Source organism: Marmota flaviventris, chromosome 1, assembly GCF_047511675.1.
Source record: "Marmota flaviventris isolate mMarFla1 chromosome 1, mMarFla1.hap1, whole genome shotgun sequence".
NCBI classification, from domain to species: domain Eukaryota; kingdom Metazoa; phylum Chordata; class Mammalia; order Rodentia; family Sciuridae; genus Marmota; species Marmota flaviventris.
Window position 1 is genome coordinate 174,011,544 of NC_092498.1, and position 26,464 is coordinate 174,038,007.

Here is a 26,464-nt window from a genome sequence, read left to right on the forward strand (position 1 = left end):
AGAGATTATTGTCAACCTGAGTTTATTTTCGGCATAACAAAACAACTGACAATTGGAGATTATTTTTTTCATATGTGATTTTTACAGCCATTCTCTTCCCAGAAAAATCATGTGAAAGGGAATTGGTTGCACTGGTCCTGAACATGTGCTTTTGTGAACCACTTAGTGGTTGAAAAGAGGCAGATAGTGGTGGTTGATTTTGGGGGTTCTTTCTTCACCTTCCTTCTAGTGGAGAAGTCATAGTTAAGCGCCCCAATTCCCTGTCGTGTCTGCGCTACACGTGGTGTAGCGGAGACAGCAGGTTGGCGTGAGGAACTGGGTGCTGGCTGCACCAGTAGTGAGCTTCACAGCCCGTGGGCCAATCACTTCATCTCTGATCCCTAGTTTCCTCATTGAAAAAAAAAAAAATGCTGCTAATGTCGCCCACATCCTAAAGTTGTTACGAAACACACACGATAAGCATCTTTGAAAGTGCTGGGTTAATTATTAAGAAGCAAGCAAATCATTGATGGTGGTTGTTTGCATGATTATTAATCCTTGGAGACAAGACGTGGTTAACACAGCCTTCTGATTTTAAGAACTGGTGTATAGGAAACAAGGTAGAGCGCGGCACGCGCTATCCTGCCAACTCTGGGTTCTGTGCCAGTTCAGCAGTGACAGGGTGTCAATGAGGAGCTATTAAACAGACTGCCCTTTTCTTCACTGAGGCGCTTAACTAAGGCACATCTCTGGCAGCAAGAGTTGTGCCGAGGAGGCCAAGTTTTCATGGCAGCTCAGCTGTCTTCTAGCTTTGTGGGTAAGTCAGTTCCTTTCTCGTTCTCATTTCTACTTTAAAATGGAAATGATGGTGATGACGCTAACCTGCCCACCTCTTTTTCTGCACAATTGGTTCTGGGGCTCAAGTGAGGGGATGGGAGGTAAGTGCTTGGGGAATCATCCGGGAGCCACACAGCTGGGAGGAGTAATCATCCTACAGGAACAATGAGAAATAGGACAAAAATCCCGTCTCTATGTAAATGTGGAATCCCCAAAGGCTATCAGAAAGGCAATTATATTGACAACTCATTTTAAATTAAGTCTTTCTCTTAGTTTTTGTGTCATCTCTTTGAGCAGAACAGGGGCAAAGGTGGTAGAAAGGACTCTCGCGATTTATTCTGCAAAGTCATATGTTTCCTGGAACAAACAAAAGCATGTCAGGTACTTAATGCTCCTATTAGATGCCGACCCAAAAAGGTGCCTATTCAACTACAGTGAACATGGTTTAAGTCAAACATTTTGTATTCATGAGGACAGCAAATGTGTGTGGTGTTAAAGTGATTTAGTTCAATTGACTGTTGGCTGGATGACTGAGCAAGAATATTGAGGCATTTAACAATGTTGATGGTATTCAGGACAAACATTTATCCTCTAGAGAGCAGAACTTGATCAGGATGATCAAATGCAACTCTGGTTTCTCAATTATTTATGATTTGAGACCCCAGTGCTATTCATCACAGCTGGTTTTGACACCATTTAATTATTCAAAATAATCAGCTATACCTCTGTGTACTTAGTCTGACTTAAAATGGGCTTGGCTGCATCCAAATCATGACGGTTAACAAATTCTGGGCATCTGTGCCCTTAAAAATAAATAAATAAATACAGTGACTGAGAAATTTAGCCCCCCTCCCCTGAACTTTATAGTTTAAATATTGTTTGCTGATATTTATAGGAGTGGAACAGGGAATGCAGGCAGGAAGGACATATCTTTCTACTGTTGGCACCTCACAATCTTTCCTGGCTTGAAAGATTGAAAATTGAAGCTATTCAGATTAGGAAGAATATTCTCTTTTCTAAAGAGAACAGTAAGGGGGAACGTAAAGGGCAGAGGAAGTACAAAATCTTGCCTTCCAAAATTTAGCAAAATTTGAAAGATTTTAAAAGCATTTATTCCTTTTTGGCAATGAGCTACATTTAAAAAAAAACTAAGGCTGTTTCATAAACAGTTAATAATAGGCTATATAAAGAAAGGTAGAAAAAAGATTGTAGTGATTAAAAAGTAAAGGGTTTATTTTTAATTATTTTGGTGATAGTAGTACTCTCACCTTTGGATTTCTAGATCCATATAAGGAATATTGATGGCTAGCATTCACTTAGCACTGTGAATCCATTATTTTACTCCTTCAGAAATACCCTCTGAGGTAGGGCTTACTGACCTCACCTCTCAAATGAGGAAACTTTGCCCATGAGATAACTAAGGCATTGGGTGTCTGTTTTTGGAATGGCAGCAGCAGGGTTTAAGACTAAGGCTGTCTTGGTTCAAAACTACCTGGTTAATTCTGAGCCCATCCACATTCTCATTAAAGTCACACTCATTATATAATGAGCCAAAGTGAGAAGCAGAACTAGCCAAGATGGCAAGTGACACTCTGAAACTGGCCATGAAGCTAGGACTTGGCAAAAAATAAAAAGAGCCCTCTCTTAAGAATACTATTTGGTCCTGGTGATCTACAGCCTGTACAGCTAGCTCAGATTTTGATTTTCAAGACAGGAACAGTGGCACACACCTGTAATCCTAGCAGCTCAGGAGTCTGAGGCAGGAAGATTCCAAGTTCCAGGACAGCCTGGGCAACTTGGCAAGACCCTGGCCCCAAAAAGGCCGAGGATGGAGCTCAATTGTACAGGACTTGCCTGAAACTGGGGAAGGTCCCAAGTTTGAGCCCTAGTGTCCCACAAAAAATCAGATGTTATTAACAAAACTCTCACCCAACATCTGAATAGAGGCCTAGAATTAGTCATCGTTCCAGTCATAGAGTAAAAGAGAATACCACTTAGTCAACAAAACAACTCATCTAGTAGTTACTAAGGACTCACCAGAGACCACTCTCTGGACATAAGGTACAATGGTGGATTAAGTCTTCACCATAGTGGCCAAGGTTGTAGCTCTATGGCAAAGCTCTGTGCACCAACAGAATTATTAGGCAAGGTTTGGAAGAATCAGAAGTTTAAAGACCGGGGACAGAGAGGAAGCCAGAGGTCCCAAGCTACTTGACAGGATCCTCTGGGGGATGGCCCCTGTTACATTAACCAGCTGAGCTAAATCTGGGCTGGCTGATCTTCTTAAATCAAGAGAGCATGAGGACCTTTTTGGTAATGAGCTACATTAAGAAACAGCCTTAGTTTTTTTTTTTTTTTAAACAGTTAATAATAGGCTATATAAAGAAAGGCAGAAAAGGAGAAGAAAAAAATGTAAAGTCCTTGCCCTGAGTAGTTTGGTCTGATGGGGAGACCAGAGTGTTTACACAACTAGAGTAAAACAGGACAAAGCAAAAAACTCAGTGCTAAAATGCAGGTCTGGAGTTCTGAGGGACTGAGAGGAGAAAGGCACCTAGGAATTCTGATTAGTTATTTCAGTGAACATTCTTTCTGCCCCATGTGGTTTAAAAATCTTGGAAGTAAAAAAATTTTGGTGAATAGCTGTCATATTTTCAGAGCTCTGCTACTTCGGCGAGAATAAGAAAAACAACTTCACTGGGAATATTGAGTCTTTGTCTAGAGGTGATGCTGAAAGCTAGCATTTTGTCCTTGTCAGATAAATTTTGGACACTGTGAAAAGCTGGTGACATTGTACCTCTAGAAGATTTTGCAGTCAGTGGCAATAACATCAATCCTTATCTCAGGGTAATATTTCATGATTCCAGTGCCCGAGTTCTCTTCACCCTCACTGTCCTTCCTTTTCATGAAATGGCTTCCGAGGGTGGTTTTAAGGGATGAGCAGCCACTTTCCTGGCTCCCACCATCATAATGCACGACATCTCCAAAAATGCAGTGGCAGCACTCTCCTTCAAAAGGAGGGAGCTCCAAAGCTCTGTGCACCAACAAAATTATTAGGCAAGGTTTGGAAGAATCAGAAGTTTAAAGACTAGGTATAGGGATGAAGCCAGAGGTCCAAAGCTCCTTGACAGGATCCTCTGGGGGATGGCCCCTGTTACATTAACCAGCTGAGCTAAATCTGGGCTGGCTGATCTTCTTAAATCAAGAGAACAAAGCTGTGTCCACCTGAGCCCATGCTCTGAGGGAGTAGTGGCCACAGCCACTTTGTGTCACGAAAGGACACTTCCAGGGTTGCCGATGACATATGACAGAGGTGTAATGCTGCCTAAAGACTGCTGCCTGCAAGAGGGCAGAAATTGACTCTGTGATGCTTTTGTGTCAGAATGCCAGTTTAGACTTGGATATCAAAAACATTTTAGACCCTTTTTATGAAGAAAAAAACATAACTGTTTAAGAGGAGGCACTCTGCGAAGAAAGTGAGCTAGCTAAATTTCAAAACCTGCACATGGAAAAAAAAAATATTCTATGTCCTAGGCCAGCTACATTGTGCTCCATGGAGATGGAGGGGAAAGGCAGTCATTTTAGGTAAAGACACAGATTTGGATAGGGGAAGAGAAGAGGCATTCTTAGCAAGGTAAATGGCAGGGAAGCCAAGAGCAGGGAACCATCATCTTCCAGAGGGCATGGGAAGGCAGTTTGTGGAAGATGCGTGGGACCTCAAAAGGCTGGTGAAGAAATTGGAGGTTTCTGAGCAAGTCAACACAATGGAAGGTGGCCAGGCTGGCAGCACTTCGTGACCTGAGTGGAAGAGGACAAAGGTGGGAAGATGCGGCATATGTGGTACCTGTCAAGCACTGAGCCACAATCATGACCTGAGACAAGCAGTCCTCTGTAGATCAGGTCCTGTCCGACGGCCGTGGGCCTCAATGGTCATATGCTCCGTCCAATACGGGGTCATCAGGTCCACGTATTTTCTTCCAGGCTTGTCTTGGTGAAAGATTTCAGATGTGTTTTTGTTCAGCTTTATTATTATTATTTTTAATGGAAGCACAGAAGGCAAAACAGCAGGTCTTGAAGTATGCTGTAGCCAGCATCTCCCGTTGACAACTCCAGGCAAGAAGTAATCTAGCTTCTCAATTAAATGAACTATTTTTGTTGTGTTAGACCTCCTTTTCCCCACTGGCCCTCTCCTCTGGTTGTACGACTGTTCATATTAAGACTTGATTCTTACATAGAGAAAATGCAAACAAGTTTAAAATATCAGTGCTAATAAATAGGTTACTTTACTATATACACTCCATTGGCCAGTGTCATTTTAAAGGGTTTTAATACCTATTATAATCACATTAACTCTGAAATGCCAGTTTTGATGGAGAAAAGCCACTCCAGGATCAGATGATATTATCTGCATCTAAATGAGCCACACAGTCCTGCAAGGAATTACAAATGACATTATTACCCACAAGATAAAATCAGAAGGCCTTCGGCAAACCCTGTGAATTCTAATAAAATCAGATTTAACATTATTTATGACTATGCTTTTTTCTGTCATTCACATAATTGGAAAAGTGAATTAGAGGCAACAGATTAGACCGAGGGTTTTGGATAATAAAAGAGTTTGGCCATATTGAATGACTGTTTTAAACCGTGCAGACAGCTGCTCCCAGGCTGTCCTGGTCAATTGCAGTACATTGTAATAGAGGCCCAACCTCAGTGTGTAGTTCGGGCTGTCAGATCCACACAACAGGGAAAGAAAATCAATAACAAAAAAGAATGAGACTAAAGGACTAAAAGCAAAAATCTCTCAGAACAAAATCTCTAAACAGTTCAACCCGTAGAGGTTCAAGCCAGAGGTATGACTTTCCAAACCCAAGGATGTCAGTTTGTTTCTGGGATTTGTAGGTAGAGGAATTAATACCATCCAGAATACAAATCCACTTGCAAAAGCTTCCTTCCTTTGAGACAATTCTAAAGGGTGTTTACAGTAGTTCCAAAAGGGAGGTCCCACTATTTCAAGTACAGTTAACATTGCTTATGTTCTTGTAGATGTTAACCAATCCAGACTCATGACTTTTTGCCCGTGCTTTGAAAAGAAATGAGCCAAAGGCAGCCTTCAGGCCCTTTAAACTAGTGTTTGCAAAACCATTAGTTATGAACTATTGTAGAATAGAAAGCAGCAGAGCTTTCATATTTAGTAAGGATAATAAACAGTAAACACATCAAATCAAAAACACTCCCCAAAGAGGCGGGTTGAATTAATGCTTGTGGGTCTTTTTCTTTTTTTTTTTTTTAATGGGCAGCTGGGAAATTCCACAAATATGAAAAATTCAGTGTATAATTTCCAAGAATCAGCGAGTCCATAAATATAGTTCCTTTGAAGAGATAGTAACCCTTTGTTGTTATACTTGACATTCTTTGACTACAGTGAGCCCCTCCTTAAGGGAGAAGGGGGACTCCTTTCTGGGAAGTACTTTGTGAATATAAAAGACAACCAGTTCCTTGTTTTCATTATGCTTAATGTAAATGCTGTGGAAAACATCCGTAATTGCTATGCAACTCCTTTGTGAAAAAAAGTCGGCACACTCCTAAACTCTGTTACATCTGCTACGTGTAAAACATTTCTCCTGATAATTTTGTTATTTTGCTCCTGCTCTTTGGAGCAGCTGTGCAGTGCTAATGACTTCCCTTATTAGTTAACTCCAGTCCTTTCCTGGGTTTAAAGCATACAGTGTGGAAAAACTTGGCTTTTCGGAAACCTTGTACTTGGCTAATGGATAATGTTTATATCCAGGGCCAAGACGGTGGTAGAATTGTTTCTGCCACTGCTGTTTTTCTAAAGAAAGTTCACTTAGATGAAATGAAGTGTTCACAAATAATTTGTCAGGGCCACGTATATCCAAGCCAGACGTGACAATTAGACTACAGATTAGTGTCATTTCAGGACTGAGTCTTCATAGTCAATTTGCAGTCTCATAAAATGAGACCATGAGACCTATGAATATATTTCAAATCATGGTAGAAACTGTGCTTCTTGGGAATACCTATTATCTTCTAAGACACAAGTAAATTGTTGTTGTCTCCTGGTTTAAGCTTTCCCCTGTTCCTGTCTTTGCTTCCATCAACCTTTTTTTCAGGCCTCTTTTCTGTGGTTCACATTTGGTAGCTACAGAATCTTTTTCTTATAGACTACAACATAGCCAGAGAGATTTTTTTTTTTTTAAATCCCAATGCATAGGTCAAAAACTGGAATAAGGAGAGATGGATGAATTCATAAATGAAATCATTATACCTTAATATTCTACATATGCTTGTTACAATCATGGCTATAATTATATCAGAAATTAGGATTGAGGAGGTCCTGGTGACTGTCAGACATATTTTATTGCCTAGCACTATCAGTGTGTGTGTGGTCATTGCTTAAAAATAAGGACAAGTTCTGAGAACTGTCTCATTCAGCAGTTTCATCCTTGTATGAACAACATAGACCTGATGATCTTGGTCACCTAGCATTGCCTCTTGATGCAAACCAGGCACGTGGCACTATTGCAGTTATTAAAATGACAGTTTTTTACACTAAACTTGTCTTAGGTGTATGTTGTAAAATAATGATTAAAATATAATGCACAGTTAATTAGCATCATCTCATGTGCTTAGGTATATATGCTGTCCTTTGTGTGATTGGTATGGCACAGGTTTGTATCAGCATCGCCACAAGCACATGAGCCATGTCCTGCTCTGGTATTACCACTGTTTCAACTTTTCCAGGTGATGGGAATTTTTCGGCTGCAGTAGGGATCACTGTGGTGCATGCTTTGCAGAGCATAACTATAACTCCTTTGTTTTTTAAAGGCTGTTTAAAACCTTACTGTTCATTCTCTTCACTAGGAAGTCCAGCGCTGTACAGCTGATATGAACATCACTGCAGAACATTCCAATCATCCAGATAACAAGCACAAAAACAGATACATCAACATTTTAGCATGTGAGTAACAGACTTTAAACCATCTTTGACTCTGAGGAGATTACATTTTCGTGCTGGGTTTAAGCTGACAGGCAAGCAGTCAGAAACGGGGTGCCAAGAAAGAATGATATTTGTGAGCTAACCTCTCCTTAGACCATCTTCAGTAGTGTGGGGACATGTTCGGCCCCCTTAGCCTCTTGTTAGGCTGTCACCATGTGAAATGTTCCAAGCCTATTTTCATGTGAAGTGATAGCACAACAGATGTGGGGACTCAAAGCTTGGATGTCACTTGGCTGTCTTGACCTTGATTTTAACCTACTCTTCTGTATTTTTTTTATACTGTTATTTAATGTGGTGCTGGGGATCAAACCCAGTGCCTCACACATGCTAGGCAAATGCTCTACCACTGAGCTAACCATAGCCCTTAACCAACCTCTTTTTTTTTTTTTTTAATATTTTTTAGTTGTAGGTGAACATGTTACCTCTATTTTATTTTTGTGTGCTGAGGATTGAACCTAGTACCTCATGCATGCTAGGCAAGTACTCTACTACTGAGCCACAACCCCAGCCCCCCAAATTTTTATAATACAAATAAAATTGGTGGAATTAAGTGCATTTCCAGGCAGTCTCTATAAGACTTCCTAATTGGCCTTTCCTTAAAGGATGAGCCTCCAGTCCTTTTGGCCCATGCATTTAGGTCTATCTTCAGGGCCAAGGGCATGCTGGAGATTAGGGATTCAAACAAATAGGCATTTTTTATATAGAACCCCAAAGAATACTCTCAGACTTTAGGCTACTTCTGTGCAAGGCCACTTTTCATGGACACGTAGGACTTTGGCCATTGTTTGTAATATGAAAATCTGGAACTCCTTGAGCACTGACATGACAAAAAGTTTCAGACTAGGGATGCTCAGCCATATAGTCTATGCAAACTATTACAGAATGAGGGGAGGGGAAGAGATCTTGAACACATCTGGTCCCAAACATTTCAGATAAGGATACTCTAACATACAATAAGGACCACGTTATATAGAATTTTATATAATAGAGTTTACATCACAAAACTTAAAATTTGAACACAACTGGTAAGTTTTTGTAATAAAGCTTTTGGGAGATAAATTCACATATTGTATGTATAAATTTTACCCATTTAAGTTTACAATTCAGTGGGTTCTGGTATATTCCAAGAGTTGTACAGTCACCACAATGCAATTTTAGGGTATTTTCATTACCCCAGAAAAGAAACCTGATATCTGTTAGCTGATATTCCCATACCCTAGCAATCTCATCTACTTTCTTTGGGGACTTACATATTCTGGCCATTTCATCAATATTCATCCAGGTTGTACCCATATACATATACTCATCCATTGCTTTTTTATAGCTAAAAAATACTGCATTTTATGGATATATAAATATTGGTTATTCATTCATTTTCCCCACTTTTTGGCTATAATAATGCTGCTGTGAACATCCACACACAAGGCTTTATGTGGACATGTATTTTCAGTTCTCTTGGGTATACATAAGAGAAGAATTGCTAGGTTCTCTGGCAACTCCAAGTCTGACATGGTGAGGGAACTATCAATTTGTTAGCCAAAGTGGCCGCACCAGCAATAGGTGAAGGGGCCAGTGTCTCTACATCCTTACCAACATGGGTTTTTATTTTTCACATAACAGCCTCTGGGCGTGAAGTATATCCCATTTTACTTTTGGGAGAGTTTTGTTTGTGGGTATCGGGGATTGAATCCAGGGGCGCTTAGCCACGCAGCCATATCCTTGCCCTTTTTTGCATTTTATTTAGAGACAGGATCTGGCTAAATTGCTGAGTCTGGCTTGGAATTCATAATCCTCCTCACTCAGCCTCTGGAGCCACTGGGATTACAGGTGTGCCCACGGCACCTGACCCCATTATAGTTTTGATTTGCATTTTCCTTACACTTAGAGATGTTGAACGTCTTTGCATGTGTTTATTGGCTACTTGTATATCTTCCTTGGAGAAATGTCTGTTTTTGACCCTTTACCTGCTTTTTAGGGGAAAAAATGGATTATTTGTCCTTTTACTGTTCAGTTGCAAGGTTTCTTTACAAATATCCTAGATACAGGTCCACTGTCCACTATAAAGATTGCAAAGTTTTTCACCATTGTCTTTTCAGTTTAATGGTGTCTTCTGAAGCACACATTTTTACATTTTGGTGAAACTCGGCTTACTTTATTTTTTTTACTAGTGGCCAGGGGTTTTGGTGTCATATCTAAGAAAGAATTGCCTATTCCAATATAACATCAAGGTTTTTATTTTTTACATAACAGCCTTTGGGTGTGAAGTGGTATCCTATTTTATCCCATTTGAGCATTGACATGAATTTTATGGTTTTGGTTTTTATATTTAGGTCTTTGATCCACTGTGAGTTAATTTTTATGTGTGGTCCGAGGTTCTTTTCAGTGAATACATAGGAACAGAGTTGCTAAGTTACATGGTGACATTCCACCTTCATTCTTTTCATGTCCCAGAACCATTTGAGAAGACTTTCCTTTCCCCATTGAATTGTCCTAGTACTTTTATTGAAAATCAGCTGTCCATGAAGGAATGGGTTATTTCAGGACTCACAATCATATTCTGTCAATCTTATGTCTATCCTTTTGCCAATACTGTACTGTCTTCATTACTGACAGCTTTGTGACAAGTTTTGAAACTGGAAACTGTGAGCCCTGAAAGACGACTTATGAGTCCTCTTTTTCAAGATTCTTTTCGTTTTTCTGGGTCTGTTGTGTTTCCATATGGATTTTTATGATCAACTTGTCTATCACTATAGAAAGAGCTAGGGTTTATTTTGATGGGGATTGACTATACTGAATGTGCAGATTAATTTGGGTATCCCTGCCATCTTAACAATATTGTCCTCCAATCCATGAACATGGTGGTCTTTCCACTTATTTAGGTCTTTTATTTCTTTCATCAATTGTAGTTGGCTGTGTATTTCTTTTGTCAAATATATTCTAATTGTTCACTTTATGGTAGTTTTAGGTTGTTGTCTACTGACAATTTATAAAAATAGTTGATTTTTGTATATTAATCATGTATACTACATCCTTGCTGAACCCATTTATTCTAATAGCCAATTTTGTGCATTTCTATAAAGATACTTTTACTACCTCAAGTTTTTGTTTTGTTTTGTTTTGGTAGATGGACACAATACCTTTTTATTTATTTATTTACATGTGGTGCTGGGGGATCGAACCTAGTGCCTCATACATGCCAGGTGAGTGCTCTACCACAGAGCCACAACCCCAGCCCAAGTTTTAAAAGAACTACTTTACTTTCAAAAATTCAAATTAGAATCTTGTATTTTGACAAGTCCAGACAGCTGGGTTTTGTTGTTTTCTTGGTCATTTGGACTTGGGACACATCACCTGTCACTTTTGTCTACCCTTAATATGAATGCCTTTATATAGCAATGTTGTAGAAACACGACATCAGAAAAGCCTTCTCCCTCAGAGCTATTATAATTTTCAGGGTACATGTGGATATCATCAAGCCACCTCTGTTTGTCAGTCTAAGAAATAACAATACAATGGCTAGTGAGGCATAAGCTGCTGTTATCCAGGTGCTGTAGAACAAAATTTTCATTTGCATTTTATGTCAACTGTACATTTTCTTAGAATAACAAAGTAGAAAAATTCAAAGCTCCAAGAATATAGAGAGCTTTCCAAAAAGTGCTTGGTGGAATCTGGGGTCATTTATCCCTAGGCTAATCCCTGAGTTGACTTCATTTTGAGCTAGCCTTTTTTTTTTTCCTAGTCATTATCAAAAAAAAAAAAAAAAAAGAAAGAAAGAAAGAAAAGAAAAAACATCAACCTTTGCCCTTTCTGTTCCTTACTAGAGAAAATTTGAACTTCAGCTTCCCTTCACTACTTCTGTTCTCTTGAAACACTTAAGCTCGCTGTTTTGGGCAACTAGACACATGATGGTCCTCCCCACTCCAAACCGTTTTGTTCCCAAACTAAAAATAGTGGATCTTAATATCTGACCTCAGATTCTTCTTAAAATAACTGGTTTCTTTAGTTGCTTAAGTTCTGTGGAGATGGCAGGGAATGGTATCAACTGAATACAGTTGTTCCGTAACAGTCACTTTTTTCTGTTTGTTAATGGGAAGGAGATAGGTGAGTAGTTCCTCAAAGGCCTTGGAACGTGCTACAGGTGACAGCATAAGGAAGAAGTAGCCCTATGTTTATTTCTGTTTAATAGTTATTCTGCCACAGTTTTCTCAGGACATTCTGATAGATGCCACCTCACCTGATTGCCTTGTCTTTTATTTAGCATGCTACTGGGTTTAATTATAACGCTGTTTTTGCCTTCTCTCCTCCACAGATGATCACAGTAGGGTGAAGTTAAGACCTTTACCGGGAAAAGATTCTAAGCACAGCGACTACATTAATGCAAACTATGTTGATGTAAGTCAGAAACAGTCTTATAAACTCACTTCTGAACAGTGAAAGCTGCAGACTCTTGCATGTATTTGAGTACCGCACAGAACTTTCACTAAGAATGCAGCCTGCACACTGTGGAAGGGACTTGAATTATTAACCGGTCTTCCATGACACTTCCTTCATCTCACTTTGTACTGTCATCTTTGAAGGGTTACAACAAAGCAAAAGCCTACATTGCCACCCAGGGACCTTTAAAGTCTACATTTGAAGATTTCTGGAGAATGATTTGGGAACAAAATACTGGAATCATCATCATGATTACAAACCTTGTGGAGAAAGGAAGAGTAAGAGCATCTTGGCTTATTATCTTAATAATGCACCATCAAAATATTTTAAGAGTTCTTGCTGTACTGTAGGAACTTGACCAGGTATAAAGAGTTACAAAAGAGATACGTGTTTGCTTTGCTCTTATCATGCCTGTGGTCTGGTGGAAAAGAGAGCTAGGGCATTCGAAGTATGGATTAAATGTGCAGATAGAGGTGTGTTAGGAGATTGCTGTAACATGAAGGAATGCGTTCTCTAGTGCGGAGGCTTTCAAAGGAGTTAATGTTTGAGGTGAAAGGACATTCAACCGAAGAGCAAAAAGCAGGAAAGTTGGAAGATGCATATGGTAGCAAAGAAAGTACTAACAGGACAGGATTGTAGAGGAGTGAGAAGCAATGAATGCTTAAACACCTGGCCATCATTAAGACTTTTGCTTTACATTAAAAAAAAAAAAAAAAATTGCTATAGAGTGTACTGGATTACAAGCTTGGACAATAATAAGGTAGGCTAGAATTAAAAGCTAAGCCTCCAGTTCATTGCTTAAAAATCTACTAGTGTTTCACTTTGATTATAGGATCCCTAATTTTATCTTTGATGGACCCAAGTTGTAACAGAGTCCCGCTTAAGAAAGACCTCCCATAAATCCAGCACAGCCTTCCAAATGACATTTAAATTCCCTTTATAATACATCCTACCCACATGTCTCATAGGTTCAATGAAGAGGTTTCTTTCTTAGGCCCTCTTTAAAGTTCTTCATGTATGGAGAGATGATCATAAATACTAGGCCCATTTCTCAGATGATCTCGCCCACATTTAACACAATTCATTAGCTTCTTCAGAGATCTCCTCTGCCTTGACGCATTCAGCCCATGAATTTCTTTTTCAGTCAAATAAATGAATGTTTTAAGGTGGTCGTTTGAAATTCACAACTTTTTTCTTCTTACAGCGAAAATGTGATCAATATTGGCCAACAGAGAATAGTGAGGAGTACGGGAACATAATTGTCACACTGAAGAGCACAAAAGTACATGCCTGCTACACTGTTCGTCGTTTTTCAGTCAGAAATACAAAAGTGAAAAAGGTATCGAGGGAACTGGGTGGGCTGGCAGGATGTCTCTCTTTAAAAACCAAGTTGGTTTTCATACAAGTATAAAAAAGTATTTTTGAGACATTTTTTCATAAGTCTCTGGATATACCATTGTATGGTGGGAGAGGTACTGGCAGAGCACTTAATAGAATGTAACTGGCCCAGCCGGTTTGTTGATCTCTTCTTCCAGGAAGTCATTCTCTCAAGTTTTGCTAACACTCAGCAAATACTGTAGCATCTGTTTGTTGATGTCACTTTTTAATTCCAATTTCCTCACAGCTTCAGAGCATTGTTTCCCAAAGAATGTTTTATTCATAGTCCCATGGATGCTTATGAAAAACCAAGTTCTGCTATTCAGTAAGAATGGGAGATGAATGCTAGCTCACATTTTCCCATTTTAGAAATTTACAGAAATTACAAGTGACTGGAATGATGGAATTAAGAAACCTGTAGAACCGATTCCTGGTGTGACTTACCCATAAACTCAACTCCTTTCTATAGTACTACTAATAGCCTGAAAAGTCACACTGCATGGAAATGCTGCTTTTGAGCTGTTTCAGTTTCCAGCTGAAACTCCACTGTCACAGCAATATTTGGTTCTTCAGATAGATAGCTCAGTAATATGGCAATCATTTGTAGCAGTGGGACCTTTTTTGGCATCTTGGACATGTTTAGAATGTTATAAAATAGTAGCCTCCTTGTCCCAGAAGAATGTACATTTACTCAGACTTTATATACATTTTTGGGTGGCTCTGAAGCCCATCTGTGATCCAAGATTAACAGTCCTTTCTATGTCTAGTTATTTCCAAAAATGGCAGAAATACACGAAAATCGACAGCTCTGTATCTGAGTTCTCTATCATATAGCTGTTGGTCCAAGTGAGCCAGAGCCAATAGACAAAGCATATTACGCATGGGAACCCTTCAGGTGTTTAAACAGGCCCACTGTACCTTCTTCTAGAAACAGCTTAAGTCAGAGATATCAGTAGGAAATTCAGGTATTCTGTATCCTGATAAGAAAAAGCAGAAAAATGAAAGTTTACACACAATGACCTATCAGAGGAGACTTTTCATTCAAAAGGGTTTGTTCTTTAAAGGAGAAGTACTCTGAGAAAGTGGCAGATGCATGAGACCTTGCCTCTGATTCTAGAGATGGAGAATCATCTGACACTTAATATTTTCCCTTCACTTCCTGGAGAATGCACAGCACAACCTGTCCTCCAGCTCCAGAAGGTCTCCCTTCTGGAGACAGTGGGCAAAGAGTGAGAATCATGGCCCATGATCTAGTTGGGCAGATAAAAGCTAAGTGAGGCAGCATTTAGAAAATGGAGGCCTTGCAGGAAGTTGACCAGCGCTCTGGATAGTTCTAAGACTATGGAGCGTCCAGAAGACCAGAATTAAATGTTCATTCTTGGGATTTTTTTTTAGTTGTAGATGAACACAATATCTTTATTTATATATGGTGCTGAGGAGTAAACCCAGTGTCTCACATGTGCTTGGCAAGTGCTCTACAACTGAGCTATGACTCCATTTCATGAAAAACATTGGGCACAAAGATGAAATAACCTGGCTCAGCACCTGGGGGAATGAAAACAGAGGGCATGGGTCCTAACACCCTTACCTTATTTGTTTCCAGAATGCTCATATGCAGATTAAAGAGGTCTTCTTACATCATTCACAGGGCCAGAAAGGAAATCCCAAGGGTCGTCAGAACGAGAGGGCAGTGATCCAGTATCACTATACACAGTGGCCTGACATGGGAGTTCCTGAGTATGCCCTCCCGGTCCTGACCTTCGTGAGGAGATCCTCAGCAGCTCGGATGCCAGACATGGGCCCTGTGTTGGTGCACTGCAGGTAGAGCCAGCGTCCTTCTCTTTTTTCTACCTGGGATTCAACACATGAAGGGGGCTGAGCAGGAGCTTGGGCCTTGTGAACTTGGACCATGGAAACTCTGCTACTGTTTTGATTACTTGGGCCAAATCTTCCTCTAAAAATGGGATAAATAAACCTGTTAGTCTTTTCAAGTAGCTATATTTCCATCACATTAAGAAATCATTTGCAATTCTGAAAAAAAAAATCTGCTCAACTAGATGAATCTCTGGTTTTAATAAAATGATCTTATCAGTAAAAGTTCCTATTGTAAGAGCTTTCCACACCAGAGATTATGGCTTTTCTGTAAGGTTCCTCCTAATATTTACAGTACATATGAAAAGATGTTTTTAAAGTTTCTGGTTTATACATGCCATATAAAATATCTTTTAAAAGGCACTTGGGCTTGGGAAGTCCAGGCAGGAGGATAGCAAGTTGAAAGCCAGCCTTAGCAAAAGCAAGGTGCTAAGCAACTCAGTGAGACCCTGAGTTCAATTCCTGGTTACCCCCACTAAAAAAAAAAAAGCACTTGGAGCTGGGCACGTTGGTGCACTTGTAATCCCAGCCACTCAGCCTTGAGACTGAAGAGACAGCTTCAGCAACTCAGTGAGATCCCATCTCAAAAAAACAAAAAGTGAATCCTATTTTTTTTTCCTTCAACTAAAGTAATTTTAGATGGCTGTTTAAAAATGCTTTGATTACATAGAAATGCTTTGATTACATTTCATTTGCTATTGCATTCTTGACCTTTTGGGTTTTTGTTTGGCTTCAGTATTCAAATGGATGTTACTTATTCTGTGACTGATGTCACAGAGCTGCATGGCATTTTCTCAGCATTTCTTTTGGGCTGTTCTTATAAAATTCTTTCACAAAACAAACCCTTTCCACAAGTTAGAACACATCTTCTACTTGAAATCCCATGAGAACTCTAGTTTTTCACTAATCCATTTAGGAATCACTAAAGTGGAGATAAGTGTCAAACAGCCTAGGTATTGTGCTAGACAGGAACCTTCTGGGGCATTCTGCCCAAACAAGCTTGTTATTCAGTACTGCAGAATTCAGATCTTCCTGGCTATTTATTTAAATCACAATTAAGAAATGCACATATAAGAAACCAAATTTTCTGAATGTACCATTCTTATTCTACAACTGATTACTAAAGAAAAACATCCCTTATTTAAATAGGAACTGTCTAATAATGAGATCATTAGTTTCTTAGATGTATGCAACAGAGGCAGATGTACAGAAAAGGGGTTTATTAAAAGGATAATGCATACTCAGACTTCCTGGGAGAGTTGGAGAACCAAGCGCAAGTTCAAAGGCTGCCCACACAGTGCCTCAGCAGGCCAGTCGTGGTGTGGAGATTGCTGCTGCCATGAGACGCCTCTCAGTCCCTTGCAGCTGGAGTCTCATGCCTTTGCTTGAGCTGCAAGGGAGTCCGAGTGCACACCCTTTGTCTCCCAGCTCCTATGGGAAAGTCTGTACTCCTTGTCAAGATTGTTCATAGTGAGACGTGTCCTAGTGAAGTTTTGAGGTGTAATCTATGTGAATATCCTTTGTCATTTATACTAGGTTATCTAGACAAGAGGGTTATTTCTCATTTCATTAGATACTTGCATTGTGACCATGGATTGGGGGGGGGGGGATGACAAAGTCCTAGTTGAGTGCCTTCATTCTTTACAGCGCTGGCGTGGGCAGGACAGGCACCTACATTGTGATAGACAGCATGCTGCAACAGATCAAAGATAAAAGCACAGTCAACGTCCTGGGATTCCTGAAGCATATCAGGACACAGCGCAACTACCTCGTCCAGACAGAGGTAAGGAGTGACTGCCAGTGCGCTCTTGAGATTCCAAAAGTTGAGCCACACTGGAGAGACAGATTCATCCTCTTAGGGCTTGAAGGAATTTACAGGTTTGTATTAGAAGATACACTGACCACAATTCCACTCTTTGGATCACAGGATTCTGTTTCGATGTGGATCTTAACATCATCTCAGTAATCAGATAAAGTTGCATCAAGAGCTGTGTTAGATGCTTTGGGAGTTAAACATGTTTTCTGGCCTGAAAACATAGTAGATGATGGGTCTTAAGCCCTTCATTAAGCACACATTCTCAATTGCTGGCTGCATTGAACCACCTGTTCCAGGCATGGTGTGGAATTATAATGGAAAAGGAACCACCTAGTGACAAATGCTTGAAGGAGCTCACTAGGAAGTCCCTTATGGGAGCAGAGTTAACCTAAGGCTAACTTCGTGAATGGCTGGCTACCTCCACATCTCTCACTGGTGATCACCCCATATCGTACCTTTCAGGAGCAGTATATTTTCATCCATGATGCCTTGTTGGAAGCCATTCTTGGAAAGGAGACTGAAGTATCTTCAAATCAGCTGCATAGCTATGTCAACAGCATCCTCATACCAGGAGTAGGAGGCAAGACACGACTGGAAAAACAATTCAAGGTAGTGCTCTGAAAAACTTCTTGAGCAAGGAAGCAGAAAAACACCTTGCGTTTGGGATCATGTCTTCTTTGCGTTAATGTATAGAAGGAATATCTACGTAAACACCACCATTATGTATTGGTGGTGTTTAAGTAGATAGTACAGTGCTGTATTGTCTTCTGAGTAATTTACAGCTTTATCCAAACAAACATCATCCTCTGGCCACAAGGTACAGAAGACTTGAATGGTTTGTTCTGGTCCAAAAGAGTATTCAAGATGTTTCTTCTGACCTATGCAATGATACCTTTATTCACAGTGGTTATTTGTAAATATATTGTCCTCAAAATATGCTTTTTTAGAAAACTAGACCAAAAGAATTTGGAAACTACAAGAGTTACTACTATACTAAACAATACTATAGAAAAGTTAACTTTCCCTAAAATGGTTATTTTTCTTTGGGGACATGGTGAAGTTCAAAGGCAGTTAAAGTTTATATGGACGTGACAGAAGTAAAGGTGGAAAGAGAGACTGTGAGGGCAAATAAATTAATTTAGACCAGAAAAGCTCAAAGAAATAATTGTAACTTACGAATGCCTCCTGTCTTTCCAATTACTGAGTGCCTTCCTATTTATTAGTCTATTCAATTCTTTTTTTTACACAGTGTTCCATATGTGATTTCTCATTTTGTGTCAAGAAAATTAATCTGCAGTTTTAGTTTTCAATGGTAAGGTTTTCCAGAGTCTGAAACTTTCATTTGACTCTTAGCTGAAGAAATGAGACAGCCAAGCAAATTATCCCAGGTGATATGAAAAGAAAATAGATTACTTTCATTGAATCCATTCCTAACAATAATTTTACACTTCTGGCTCTTAATGTTCCTACTACAAAACCATTTGAGGCAATTAATTGTGAGGACACAATTTATCATTTTAAATGTTTACAGTGAGTTCTTACAAAATATTAAGTACCAACATTTCATTTGAATCTTTTTTGCAGAATTTAAGAAGAGTTCAGAGACGGGAAAGTGTTACCGTGAAAACTAAAACTGCACAGATTCATCTCATTATTTGCATCTTGACACAATATAAGAAACCACGTGCAAAAAAATAAAAATTGAAAAGACTAATGACAGCATCCTTAATTCAAAAATCTGAAATCCATAATGTCACAAGTAGAACCATGAGCCTTGTTTAAAATTACCTTCAGGATAGATATTATATACACACACACACACAAATTTCAATCCTAACAACAATTTTAAATTTATAGCTGTTAAACATCCTGGCTATTGTAAAGCCATTTGATTCCCATCTTTAAAATGCAAAATTTTACATATACACAGAAATATATTCCAAAATCCTAAAGAATATGACACTGTTAGTTCCACCCATTTTTGGATAAGGGAGACTCAACCTGTATTAGTTTGCACATCCCTTTAAAAAAAATTCTCCAAAGAAATCAGCTCAGTTGGAAACCAGGTTATTACAGGCACTAATCATTTTAGAACTCAAGAAGGAAAAATCAGAAACTCAATCATGAAAATTACCTCTAAGGTGTATTATGGTAGTAATAAAGCACTTGAAGACTGTACCCATACACTCATTAAGGTAGACCCACACAAAACAGATTGATTATTCTCCTGTTTACCTAGCTTGATTGAACTGAACTACTGATTTTTTTGGTATGGGAGAGTGAACATAGGGGCGTTTAATCACTGAGCCACGTCCTCAGCCCTTTTTCATTTTATTTTGAGGCAGGGTCTCACTGAGTTGCTTAGGGTCTTGCTAAGTTGCTGAGGCTGGCTTTGAACTCCTGACCCTCTTGCCTTAGCCTCCTGAGCCACTGGGATTACAGGTGTGTGCCACCAAACCTGGCTACCGGGCTGATTCTTAATAACGGCTTTAGAACAATGTCAGTTCAACAGAAATGTACCCAGAACTTAAGTTCTTCATCTTCAAGAGTAGAGTCACTTGAGTCTTATGGGCCGCTGTGGAATTATGGACAAAATGCACAATAGCAGTAACCTATGCAACAGCAAAACTCCACACAGTTCAATCATTACTACACACAGTCCCTGCCAGAAGCCTAAGGCTGACAGTAGAATTAAGACAAGGACACAATCAAGGTCACAGAAAGACGTGCTACTAGTGAAGCAAGAGAGCATTCTTCAGGGCATAAAAATGTTGTTAGTAATCTTATTGATATTGTTCCAAATTGCCTAATAGGTACTATTGGTTATACCCGTGAATGCAGACTAAATTGTTGCTTTTCTTTCAGCTTGTCACACAGTGTAATGCAAAATACGTGGAATGCTTTAGTGCTCAGAAAGAGTGTAACAAGGAAAAGAACAGAAACTCCTCCGTCGTACCATGTAAGATCTTAACAGTTTGATTAGTTCAGTGTGTTGGTATCTTTTTAAATTGGGTTTCATATAATCTGTAAAGAGGCAAATGTTATGTTGAACTGAGTCAAAGTGGAAGGTGGCTTTGGTGCCAGCAGTCATCCATCTGATGTGAACTCAACATTTCTCGGTGAGCAGAAGATAATCTCAGGACACAGTAGAGGACATTATGGGTGTGCACTAAAGACACAGGCATGGCTGCTCATTGGAGAGGTGAAGAAGGCCCCTGCTTTTATAAGCCTTTAATGGAAAAAAAGAGCAAAGTATACTTTTAGGAATACCAAATCTCAAACCCTCTCGCATGTCTGTACTGTATAGTTTCTGAGCGATCTGCTATGAAGACCTCTTGCACAGTAAAAAAATTTTGATTCCTAAAATGTTTATCCTGAGCATGTGCAATAAAATTTCATTTTACATTGTTTTAGCTGATAACACTTTTAGCTTCTATAAATATATAGGTATAAGTCTTGGACAGGGAGCCAGGGGATAAGTAAATCTCAGAAAGAGCTGTTGGTTCCTATTTATAATATGGTGTTATTTTTTTCCATGTGATAGCGGAGCGTGCTCGAGTGGGTCTTGCACCATTGCCCGGAATGAAAGGCACAGATTACATTAACGCTTCTTACATTATGGTGAGTCAACAGCCCATCAGACATAAAGTCCATTAAACTGAAAGGTATTAAAAGATACCACCTATGCCACAGATTCTGGTTTTGAAATATTCTGTGTAATATCAAACAGATTGCTGTATCTTGATATTTTTAACCAGACTATGGGACAACAAAAATAACTAAATGAAGCAAAATGCTTCTTAAGGAATTAATGTTGAAATTACAGTTAAAACAGCAGGGGTAACTTGAAGTGAATTGCACTTGGAGAGAAAATTGTATCGTGTTAGCCGAAGTACATCGAAGAATTAGACAAATGTATTGAATGCTTTCCTCAGTTATTTTAGTAGGGTCAAAACAGTGCTGTTTTGTTTCAGGAGTATATTTTGTCATGTCATAAAGTTAGAAGCGAACCCTCATAATCACTGATTTTTCCCTCTTCCTAACTGAAGGGCTATTACAGGAGCAATGAATTTATTATAACCCAGCATCCTCTGCCGCATACTACGAAAGATTTCTGGCGAATGATTTGGGATCATAATGCGCAGATCATTGTCATGCTGCCAGACAACCAGAGCTTGGTGAGTACAGCACATCTGCTATATATTAATGAGCCCGGGAGGCTACAAACATAAATTACTCTGATACCTTGCCACAGGGCTGTACTGTCTGTAGGTGCTAGGGAGGAAACTTAGACTTTCTGTGGGGGTTCACTTCACTTATTCCTGTGTGTTCCATTATTTCTCTAATGCTGATGACATTACCCTTCAGTTGTACTCTATGTGGTGGAAAGTTTCACAAAAAGGTGACTTTAGACCGCTGAGCTGCTGTACGTCATATTTCATGTATGGAATCTGTAACTATGCTTACTCTCGATATATTAACCCAGTGAAGCCTCACACCATCTTTAATAACATAAGTACTACTACTCTCATCTAGTAGCTGAGAAAATAACTGACTTGTCCAAGAGCATGCACGAACAGTTGGAGCCAGGATTTGAATCTAAGTCATCTTGCCTTCAGAGTTCATGCTTTCAATTGATTGTTTCTGAACAACAACAACAAAAAAATCATATCAGAAGTACTACTAATATATCAGGGTCAGACCCCCTGCAGGGAAGAGAGGCTTTGGGGGTCCCACTTAAGATTTTGACTAAGCTACAATTTCTTTCCCTACTTTAGTCATTCCCTATGGAAGCCTAAACTCTGTAAGCGATGGGTGAACAAATTTATAAAACAGATTTACACATTTCTGCTTAGATCTCCTGCATACTTAACTTTCAGAATTATCTGGGTCTTAAAAGGTTACTATGTGGACATGTGAACCCACAAGATAAAAACAATGAGGCTCTGCCTCCATGAGTGTCAGATTAATGAGTTTTTTAATCAAGAAAGAACAGCCTGTGATTGAACCCCTAGTCTCCATGACATGCGTTTGACTGTGTGCCCAGTCAGTAGGAACTTCTTCACTTTGTCGCATTTTGCTCCAGCTTCAGAATACCAAGGCTGCTTCTGTATGGTGGAATGGCAGCAAAGTTGAGAATCAAAAGCTGGAGTGTAAATTTTCAAATTAGCTGGCAACAAGGGTCTATTCAGTTTGGCATGTGGAAATTGGAGGCTTTTAGGGTTGTTAAAACAGTCATTTGTTGGATGAGTCAGTATTTTCTTATTGTCACTTAACAGAGGACAGGCACCATAAAGTATCTACCAGGAGCTCTTTTGTATGGACTGGACCCAATAATAAGGGGTACATGTTCTATGGTCGGCAAAGGTACAGGAACCACTATCGAACGCATCTATGTCTCCGGGAGGCTGGGCTAGAATAAGTGTCTGCTCTCAATTGTGAGATTAAGAGTTTCATCATTGCACAGTTTTTCTAAAAATGAGCTCTAGATGATTCTTATTATTGCTACTTGTCTCTACCAAAACTGTTTAAAACAATAATCCTATAAGTAGCCTAAAAGTCACTGGTTCCTAACTCAGAAAGCACTGTTATCAAGGCTTAGACATCTTTGAACTGTATTTGACAGCAAAATAATGACTCCAGAATGCCTGCTGAATTAAGAAGCAGTACTTGATTTCTTAGTCTTTCAAGATGAATAATTATTCCCTAGTTTGATTTCTCCATTCCAAAGTTTTCTTCTGCCTTTCCTTCACCATAGTTAAAATGTCTTTAATGTCCTTTAGTTAGGTAATTTACTATTCCTGTTTCTTCGAGGTATGTAGTTTTTTTATTCCCCCTTTTCAGACATGGAAATTAAGACTCAGAAAGACTAACTTATTTGGGATCACATCCGATCTTAGTCCTATGTTTAATCTGTGTACATTGTTTAAATTTAGATGCCCTGCTCATCATTACTTTATACCAGGAATATCTGTTTATGGGGCCATACTTCCATTTCCTTGGACAGAAAATATAAACCCACAACAGTTAGACTTCTTTTGTATAGACTAAACCCAATTGCTAATCTGTTTCCCCTTATGCTGAGCTTTAAAAATAAAAATGTACTTGGCAATAAGCTACATTGAAACTTGAAAGGGTGATAAGTCTTATTGGACTGTTGGCTCATTTCTAATGCAACCATGTAGGATTAAACAAAGCCTTCTTTGTTTTGAACATTATTTCTGACTTCAATGAGAGTAGCTAGGCATTTTCAGGAATATGCCCATAAATATGTACATAGTACAGGCAAACTGGAATTTGTCATTTGAGTTAATTAAGAAAGTTAATTGTTACATAGGTTGGAGAAGATGATGTGTGCCTGTCTCCATTTTCTTAGGCAGCTAATGTAAAGTTGAAGGACTTTCTGTGTTATCCCCCTTGAAATGCTGCTGGAACTAGAGATCAGAATAGCTGTTGTGGGAAACAACACAGAGAGGTTCTAGTAAGAAAGTGAAAACTACCACATCACCAAGAACCTATCCAAAGAAAATGACATCACCACCATGTAAAGATATCTGACCTTCCATATTCACAATAGCCAAAACATAGACGCTACCTGAAATGGTGTGTTTTTCAGCCCCCAAAAAAGACACAGATCGTGCATTCGCCACATTGAGCTTGGAGAACATTATGTTAAGTGAAAGAAGCCAGACACAGAAAAATATTGCACACTCTCTAAATGTTTGATTTTTTTTTTTTTTAAAAATTAGAGAACAAAGCAGTATTTATAGGGGAAGGAGAAGTTTGTCAAAGGATACAAAGTAGCAGAAATGTGGAATGGATAAGTCTAGGAACTAAAATTGAACTCAATTTATGCTGTTGTCACAAAAAAAGGTTTTTGACCATAGTAACCTTTTTACTATGTGTATCCCATAACATGATGTTGCATTCTTTGTAGAATAAAATTTATTTTTAAAACATTCTTTATCTTACTACCATATTGTCAAAATTAAATAAGATAATGCTTGTGAACATCCTTTACAAAATATTCAACTATAGATTTTTTTACTAACATAATTCTTTTATAAACTAATAAAATTAACTGGCCTACATCCCCAATGGAGCCAGTGTTTTGGGGGGTTGTTACAATGACATGTGAGAGGTGCTGGGAAATGGCTCTCAAAATGTATTTTATAGTAGACTACAATCACCACTGAACTCAGCATGACTAGGAAGGGATATAATTCTAACTGGAAAGGTATGGGAAATGGCAAACTTAAGAAATAATTTTGCAAGACAATTTAAAAAAACAAATACGTTTTTCTTTGTTCCCAAAGGCAGAAGATGAGTTTGTGTATTGGCCAAGTCGAGAAGAATCCATGAACTGTGAGGCCTTTACTGTCACCCTTATCAGCAAAGACAGACTGTGCCTCTCTAATGAAGAACAAATTATCATTCATGATTTTATCCTTGAAGCTACGCAGGTAACTGAAACCTCAGTTCCTCTGTAATAGGCATACCTAGGCCCTGGATCATTCTTTTAAGTAATAATGGAGTAATTTGCCACCCTCAAGACAGGCCCAGGCATTTGAGTAAGACAGTTTTAAATATGTACATTTCTTTTTTTGATTCCTTCAAATACGTGCTTTTTCCAGCGGGCTAGGTAGAAAGTAACAGTGCATGCTACAAATCTGTTGACCTGATTATAAAAACAATTAGAGCTCAATATTTTCTTTGCCATCAGAAATGTAAGCCTTGCAATGTGTTACAGAGCCAATGATGGATTTTTTAGTAAACAACATTTTTTAGTGTATAATAAGTACTTTCTTGTGACAAGAATGGGGGGCTCTTCAATTTCAATAATGATCACTTAAACCCATTTTTCTTTAATTTTACAAATCAGAGTAAGGAATAAAGCCTCTTATAATTTACTGTCACTTGAACAATGATATTCTAGCATGACCTGTTCAATTTTTTTTTTTTTTTTTAACCAGCTACAGTTTGGTCAACCTGACATTGGTTCAGAGTAACCTATAGCTTTTCAGTGAGCAAGTTTCATTCAGTTGACTGATAGGAAACAATAGACAGGCTGTGACTCATGTCATATTGTTTACAGGATGACTATGTCCTAGAAGTGCGGCACTTCCAGTGTCCCAAATGGCCCAACCCAGACGCCCCCATAAGCAGTACCTTTGAACTGATCAATGTCATCAAGGAAGAGGCCTTAACAAGGGATGGCCCCACCATTGTTCATGATGAGTATGTATCTATTGTTTATTTTAAAATCCCAGACCCTGCAATGTATGTTAAAAAGGAAAGCAGAATTTTTAAAAGCTACCCTCCCTCTGGGATTACTTTTAATGTGTACTTGCACAAAGTGTTATGGTTCTGTTTACATGTCAATAATCACATCATTATTTATTAGCTATTTACATTGGTTGAATAGTTGCATTTATTTTAAACTCCTTAGACTGAATTTCAGCAGACATTTTTCAGAGAAGGAGCCTTTTAAAAGTATTATTTAGTTATTTAATAGTGATAGTTATTAATAATGATGTGGTTTAAGGTTTATAGCACTGTTCTGGGGGACTTAAAGAATATGAATCTCACCGAGAACAAATTACTTGTGCCTGGTCTCAGGGCTTCTGAAGGTCAGAATGGTATTCAACCCAGCATCTTTCCACTTAAATAAGGAAAGGGTCATCAAGTATCTTATGGAAGAGTCAAACTCTTGAAAGCTAAAGTTAACTTGTCAGTCAATTGCAAAACCCTGCATCTTTTAGAATCATACCACCCTTTAACTAGTGTAGAATCAATTATCCATCCTCTTGAGTTCCAAGGAAGCTCCCTAGATCAACAACTTCTCAGTATATCCCCTCTATGACCAATTACTAGCCAAGTGTGATGGTACATGACTATAATCCCAGCTACTTGAGAAGCTGAGGTAGAATGATCCTAAGTTCAAGGTCAGCCTGAGCAATTTAAAGAGACCCTGTCTCAAGATAAAAATTTTAAAGTGCTGGACATGTGGCTTGGTGATAGAGTGCTTGACTAACATGAGGCCTCAGGTCCAATCCTCACCACAAAAATTAAAAATAGTGACTTCCAATTTATTAGCACCTTCACGATTAGCAAGATTAAAAAAGCATCCT

The 26,464-nt window shown here is 38.9% G+C and overlaps 1 protein-coding gene and 1 long non-coding RNA gene across 3 annotated transcripts in view; one reads left to right on the top strand and one right to left on the bottom strand.

Annotated features, from left to right (window-relative positions):
* Ptprg (protein tyrosine phosphatase receptor type G) overlaps positions 1 to 26,464 on the top strand; it is a 708,866-nt gene that overhangs the window by 669,981 nt on the left and 12,421 nt on the right. The window contains exons 16-27 of the mRNA XM_071619197.1: positions 7,699 to 7,795; positions 12,144 to 12,226; positions 12,412 to 12,546; positions 13,473 to 13,607; positions 15,294 to 15,466; positions 17,165 to 17,300; positions 17,796 to 17,942; positions 20,199 to 20,292; positions 20,878 to 20,954; positions 21,383 to 21,511; positions 24,650 to 24,796; positions 25,429 to 25,571. Of these exons, the coding sequence (XP_071475298.1) occupies positions 7,699 to 7,795; positions 12,144 to 12,226; positions 12,412 to 12,546; positions 13,473 to 13,607; positions 15,294 to 15,466; positions 17,165 to 17,300; positions 17,796 to 17,942; positions 20,199 to 20,292; positions 20,878 to 20,954; positions 21,383 to 21,511; positions 24,650 to 24,796; positions 25,429 to 25,571 (1,496 nt within the window). The remainder of the gene's footprint in view (positions 1 to 7,698; positions 7,796 to 12,143; positions 12,227 to 12,411; positions 12,547 to 13,472; positions 13,608 to 15,293; positions 15,467 to 17,164; positions 17,301 to 17,795; positions 17,943 to 20,198; positions 20,293 to 20,877; positions 20,955 to 21,382; positions 21,512 to 24,649; positions 24,797 to 25,428; positions 25,572 to 26,464) is intronic.
* Positions 6 to 17,873, bottom strand: LOC114104991 (uncharacterized). Of its 2 annotated transcripts, XR_011709132.1 has the most exons (4): positions 17,789 to 17,869; positions 15,234 to 15,496; positions 13,226 to 14,622; positions 6 to 5,243 (listed from the first exon to the last, which is right to left on the bottom strand). It is a non-coding gene; the product is annotated as an uncharacterized lncRNA (long non-coding RNA). The 2 variants fall into 2 exon arrangements; XR_003584929.3 differs by lacking the exons at positions 6 to 5,243; positions 13,226 to 14,622; positions 15,234 to 15,496 and adding an exon at positions 16,723 to 17,210 and having other exon boundaries at positions 17,789 to 17,873.